The sequence below is a fragment of the Pygocentrus nattereri genome, chromosome 13, assembly GCF_015220715.1.
Source record: "Pygocentrus nattereri isolate fPygNat1 chromosome 13, fPygNat1.pri, whole genome shotgun sequence".
Classification (NCBI taxonomy): domain Eukaryota; kingdom Metazoa; phylum Chordata; class Actinopteri; order Characiformes; family Serrasalmidae; genus Pygocentrus; species Pygocentrus nattereri.
In genome coordinates this window covers 36,577,616-36,584,184 of record NC_051223.1, presented here as the reverse complement: position 1 = coordinate 36,584,184, position 6,569 = coordinate 36,577,616, and the positions used below count along the sequence as shown (strand labels likewise).

Genomic DNA, 6,569 nt, shown 5'->3' with positions numbered 1-6,569 from the left:
TAAATCTGAATGTTCTACTGCAGCTGTTTGTCACTCGGCTTAATAAAGTTTACATTTACATTCAACGTACATTCTATGCTCATGGTCCATTTTATCAGCCACTTACTGTATAGCTGCACTTTGTAGTTCTACAGTTACAGACTGTAGTCCATCTGTTTCTCTGATACTGTTACCCTGTTCTTCAGTGGTCAGGACCCCCATGGACCCTCACAGAGCAGGTACTATTTGGGTGGTGGATCATTCTCAGCACTGCAGTAACACTGATGTTTATGATGTGTTAGCGTGTGTTGTGCTGGTACGAGTGGATCAGACACAGCAGTGTTGCTGTCTCTGTGATTAATACAAACTATGAAGAGGCAGCTCTACTGGAGGCCGGTTTGACCAAATAACCATGCTTTCATTTTCTTATCACTCGACATTTTCTTGCTGTTGTTGCTCTAAAAGTGCATTATAAGCATTTTGGGGCCATCCATTAAAACAATTCTTTTTGGGGACCATGCCCCCAGACCCCCGGCCCCCAGCACAAGGTTAGCCCCCTATCCTCTAACCTTTAGTGCCAGCCCTGCTGTTTAACATGCTTTGTCAAAAAATCTCTGCTTCAGCATAGTTTGCTCACTCAATCGCACAGATACACATGCCTAGATGCCGCGTTGGGTCCAGTCAGGCATGTCAATGGCGCCACCATTTAAGGGCAGTCAACATCGCTGCTGGACTGCATTCAGTACCATTACAGAGCAGCAGTTTAAGAAAGATACTGTAAATAAATAACTACTTGATGTAGTAGTCATTTATTTACAGTGACAGTTAATGCTTTGTATTTTATGAGGTACTATTGCACTATTGTACTATCGCCCCCTACAGGCATCGTGTATTAAAGTGTTTAGTTATATTTTTGAGTTGAAGTTTTAAAAATGCCAGGCTGTGAGGGGATCACGAGAATAACGCAGAGTGGTTTACAACTTCTGCAGAATTTGTTAATGTTACCTCAAATTCACAGCAGACTGATCAGCTCAGTTTAGACCTTCAGTGAACATCACAGAACGTCAGTCCAAAGTGAGCCCAGAGATTTAAACTGGAACTCTTCCATTTCCTGCCACTTTAAATTAGTAGGCGTGCTGCAATACAAAATAAAAGTACCGTAATCTCATCATAAAGCCTGTCTGAGAGCATAGCGGACAGCGTAGTGGACGTACTAAAAATAGCGCCAGCATGTATATTTATATTCTTAGATATTCTTTTATCTCTAATAGAGTAAATACATGTTTCTATATACAGACTGAATTTCTACATGAGAATTAGAGATACTGGAAATATTAGTGAGAAGCACTTAAGTGACAGACACAAACTGTTTACTTCATTTAGAAATGGTTCTAATATTTCTACCACTGACAGATAAACACTCAGATGTAATATTGAGAAAAATGTGCCTTAATGCGACGGCGATGCGCAAAATTCAGCGTTCAGTTTCCAAGGCCGACCTGCTAATAACCACCGGCACATATTTCCCACTAAAACCTTCTGCAGAGGTGAAATTCTACACTGTAGTGTGATGGAGTGGTCAGTTTAGTGTAGTGGGCAGAACTGCTGCCAGACTGAGCTTCGGTTCTCTCTCCTCACATACACAACACATTACGCTAATCAGAGCCCCGATAAGTGGGCAAAACTCCCAGCTGTCCATCCACCAGCATCTGTAACGTGATTAGAACCGTATGCTGTTCTGGTGAAGAGCTGCTGAAAGTGTGAGTGTGAATGAGACTCCTTTCACACAAACATCTGATCCTGAGAGCTGAAACTAGCATGTAAGAGGGTCTGTTTTTCTGCAAAACACAAGGCCAAACATTCTTCATTAGTCGGGAAATAATTCATGAAAGCAACTTCCACTCAGAGCTGGAAGTCAAACTACACTGAAAGACTTTAGCCGCCAGTATCGCCACCTAATGAAGTCCTTAGCACTGACTTAAAGGACACTTTATCATGATTATTATTTTGTAAATATCGACTATGTTCTAGTGCAATCATTAATATAAATATTAATAGCCATGTAAGCGGACGCAGAGGTCTGAAACCTGGTGTTGATGAAGGTGTCCAGTCAGACCTGCTGTAGTTATTTAAATATACTAGACTAACATTCAGCTCTAGATGGCGCTCTTTAGGATTTGAATGTAACATTTTGTAATGTTGGTGTCGTTTATTACAGAAATACAGTTTAGGCGGTTTGAATCTCGTGTCGGACTGACTGATCAGGTCATTACAAACTCAACTGTAACTTCACTGAACTGTCAAATGTTCAATTCAAGGCAACTGCAACATCTCAGATAAGGTTAATAAACATAATAAATAAATAAAACATTGATAAACGAAGGCCGCAGTAAAAAAATATCCACTGATTCCTTTATATTAGTTACACCGATAACTTACACATAACTCGTATTTAATCCTCGTTCCGTGTAACGACGTTTCTGCAATCGGATTGGTTGGCGGAGCTGGTGAATGTTTGGAGGAGTGATTGGTCACTAATGGAGAGCGGAGAACTGGGCTGTAATGGACTCTCATCAGGTCAGAGTTTAGTGCTCTCACATTCATCCTCTGATTCAGACAGTGTTCCAGACGTCCTGATGGGGGTGCTAGGGCTCCCGTCCTGAACATCTGGTTGAATGTTAATGATGGGAAGATCTGGACTGAGCACAGAATCTACAGCAGCAAGAAACAGAAAGCAGGAAAATGAGAGAGAAAAAAAAAAGGAACAGGGCGAAATGAGGAATGTAAATAAACGATGTGTCCGTCACATCACTGAACAGCTAAACAAATGACAGAACACCATAACAAACATATTTGAGCTGTTCTAGTTCTGAATATTATTATTATTATTATTATTATTATTATTAATCATCATCATCTCTGCACTGGAGCAGTGAGGGCTGATGTGTCAGTACTGAATTTAACATTCAGTTGTTTGTTTAGTCCAAAAGTCTGAGAACACGTTATTGAAAATATGGGATTTTTTTAATTAAATGTTCTCAAACCCTCTTATGACAAGAAACATGAAGAAGGAATTTTGAAGATTCTGCTCTATTTTATTTTTAGAAGCTTAAATTTGTTTTTACTTTTATTATTCCTTTTGTCAAAATGTCTCATGGCACCTGAGCTCAGTACAGTAATCATTTACTTTCCATGTTACTGATGACAACAGTAACCAAAAACCTGTGACTACAGAGTTACAGCAGCTCAGTACAGCACTGAGCTTTTACACAGCAGATCAGGAGACAACTCAGATTCTGCGGTGTGTTCAGCTCATTAACGTAACTTACTAAATATTTCAGTCAGGTCTCATCAGCACAGCTGAGGATCATCTTTCACTCTTACATGATTTTGCTCATACAGTCTGATCTCAGTGCAGAGTTTAACAACATACACCACACAGATACAGCAGACAGGCTAGAAAACCTTGCTGGAGATAAATGAACTGATTATTACTTTGTGGTGTAGGTGAAACCACATTTTGCTGTATGTATGAAAGAAAACTGTGGTGTTCCACAGGGCTCTGTTCTAGGACCCCCACTTGTTTGCTTATATTTGTTGCCACTTTGTATTTGTTATTCATAAACAACAGTAAATTTAAGGCAAACCAACGCCACCTTGTGGGGGTGAGCTGGCTGTAGAAACAGAGACCTTCATGGACAGCAAATCAGCAAAAATGAATGAAAATAATGAAAACACAAACGTTTTTTTAAAAATACAACAACTAAGTGTAAATGCAAAGAATGACAGTTAATGGGTTCCTGCAACGCAGTTTTATGTTTTACCTGCTTCTACACACCTGTTTCATTTCATCCATTCAGTCTTATTAATCGTTTTAGAATGGACAAATGGACAACAATAACCCTGAGGCCGCATTTCCAATGCTCCACAAAATCAAAATGACTTCCTTTTTCCATCAAAATGAATGATACTTAATTATACATTTAGTTATTCCACCCTGATCAGTACTGGGGCGCAGTATGGAGGAAGGCAGCCAGCGAAGCTCCAGGATGAGGTACAGTTTGGCGGGAAATTAAACCTCTGGATTCTGGATCAGCGGAAGAAAACTTCGGAAGCACAGCAACAGTGGTGAAGTGGGATTATCACACATCACTGGTGGCCAAATAGGACATGAAGCTACGCATGGCAGATCATGTCCACGGCAGGGTGTAGATAATAGGTGAGTACTGCACATACAGACAGGCATGCAATGTAAAAATGTGATCCACCTTCCTGCAGACTTCCAGCCCAGATCTAACACACCTGAACCAAGATCATCTATAAGCTGAATCAGGCCAGACTGAACTCTAGAGTGTCAGAGTTTAGAATTCTCAAAACGCACCACCTAATGAGGGAAGTGCTCTCCTAGCCCCCTCAACAACCTTCTGACTCTCAGGTTTCCAGGTGCACCTCATCATGTCTCACTGATGTCTCTTTATGGATAACAGCCACCTTTATCTGAATCCCAGCAAGACTGAGCTACTGTTCATCCCTGGAACTACAGGTCCTAACATTGCTTGGTCACCTCATCTGAAGATGCACAAAGCCTTGCTGAGATTATGGATGACCAGTTATCAGTTACTGTTCTCAGCTCAAGCTGTAAGCCTGACCTGCAAGTTTGTCCTTTTTCGAGCGTTTCTCTCCAGGAAGTCCTTCCAGGTGCCCCTTCAGTCTCTGATCATCTCAAGGCAAGACTCGCTCCTGGCTGATCTTCCTGTGCTGACCAATCAGGCCCCTCAGCTGATCCAGAATGCAGCAGCACTGCTTGTCTTCAATCTCCTGTCGCTCCACCGCTAGGTTCCTTCACTGACTTCGTCTTGCGACCAGCCCCTCCCTACCTGATGGGTCAAAACTCAATCCATACCTAGAACCCTTCCAGCACCAGGACTCCCGAGTCCAGGTGGAAGAACGAACATCCACTGGCTGTCTGAACAGCACGTCGCTCACCATCCAAACACAGACCAAAGACCATCTTTTCGTGCAGAAAGCAAAGAACGCTAATTTGCATTTATTCTGTCTTAATTCTGTATTCTGTGTCTTTTCTGGGTTTCAGCTCTGACTCTTGTTCTTTGGCAACATCTGAACTGAAGTTTGGACTCTGTTGTTTCTGTAATAACTACAGTTGCATTCTCTGAATGGACAACACAGCACTTTAGTGAGTAACTCTAGAAAAGAGAATCTGTGAAACGGCGTAAATATAAGTTGAGAGTGCAGAGCTGTGGCGCAGTAGGAACCCAGTTTGACCAGCTGCTCTACAGGAAGGTATGTTGCCACTGTCTTTACTATCCTCCTGTCTCAAACTACATTTGAAAAAGTCACACATCACGCAGTTCAAATCTTATTCTCTGTTCATTTTGCTTGTGGTGTTATCGTTTGCTATCCGGTGTTGACCAGAGGAGGATGGGTTCCCTTTTTGAGTCCTGTTTCCTCAGTAGTTCTTCCCCTTACTCTTAGAGAGTTTTTATTGCCGATGATTTTCTATAAAGCTGCTTTGTGAAAACGCCTGAATCTAAGCGTCTAAGCGTTGTCCGCGTCATCAGGAGATTGCGGGTTCGATCCCTGGTGATGCGACAGCCATCCATAGCCGGGAGTCCAAGAGAGCCTCACGCTCTCCAGTTGGGTAGGATAGCCCCCTCTTCTCCCCCCATCACTTAATGTGATGCTGGTCAGCGCAGGCGTCTGTTAGCTGACGTAACAGATCTGGCGGTCGGCGCTTTCCTCCGAGCACGTTCTGCTGTCACGTGACGTCGCGTGACCCGTAAAAGAAGCAGTGGCTGGTTTCACAGGTCTCTGAGGAAGCCTGTGCTGCCTTCACCCTCCTAGCACTGGTAGTATCATGTGATTGGGGAAGTCCTAACTAGCAGGTGGAATTGGAAACGACTAAATTGGGGAGAAAATCGGGAAAAAATCAATAAAAAAAAAAGAAATTTTGAAGTCTGGACCAGTGAGGAGTTTAGAACGGTTCTATGCTGATCACAGCCATGAGAACCAGAGTGTTGAGGAGTAAAGTTGAAAAGTGGAGCGAAGTTGAAAAATGGAAAGAAAATCCTGTCCTGCTCAAGTTAATTCAGGTTCCTGTTGTTTTGTGCTGATGGAAGGGTTACAGTTTCATGCAGCATAAATCCATCCTGCTCAGTGTGAACAGTGTAGGCCGGGGGTGGAAGTGTGATGGTGTGTATTTACAGGATACATTAGGACATTTGATGCCCACTGAAGAACGTCTAAACGGCACAGAGTACACGAGCAGTGCTGCTGATCTCTTCACTCAGATGGTCACTTCCAGTGTCATTAATCCTCACATCACAGAAAGACTCCAGAAACGTAACAGTGAGCTTTCAGCTCGAATCTGAACCCTGCTGAGCGTCTTTGGCATGAGGTGGAAAGGGCCGTCTGAGCAAGACAGCCAAACTGTGCAGCTGCCTAATTTACACTAAATGCCCAACACAGTCATTTCAATGACTGTCAATTCATGCGAACGGTACTGAGGGCCAAAACAGGCGTCACGCTACCAGATAATAAACTGTACCTAATAAACTGGCAACTCAGTGTCT

The 6,569-nt window shown here is 42.7% G+C and overlaps 1 protein-coding gene across 5 annotated transcripts in view; it reads right to left on the bottom strand.

Annotated features, from left to right (window-relative positions):
* Window positions 1-2,379: 2,379 nt before the first annotated feature.
* arhgap44 (Rho GTPase activating protein 44) overlaps window positions 2,380-6,569 on the bottom strand; it is a 47,751-nt gene continuing 43,561 nt past the window's right edge. For 3 of the 5 annotated variants that reach the window (XM_017715311.2, XM_017715315.2, XM_037543943.1), the window contains one exon: window positions 2,380-2,691. In XM_017715311.2, coding sequence (XP_017570800.1) covers window positions 2,558-2,691 — 134 coding nt within the window. In that variant the 3' untranslated portion in view covers window positions 2,380-2,557. The remainder of the gene's footprint in view (window positions 2,692-6,569) is intronic. The other 2 variants (XM_017715314.2, XM_037543944.1) reach the window with 1 other exon arrangement.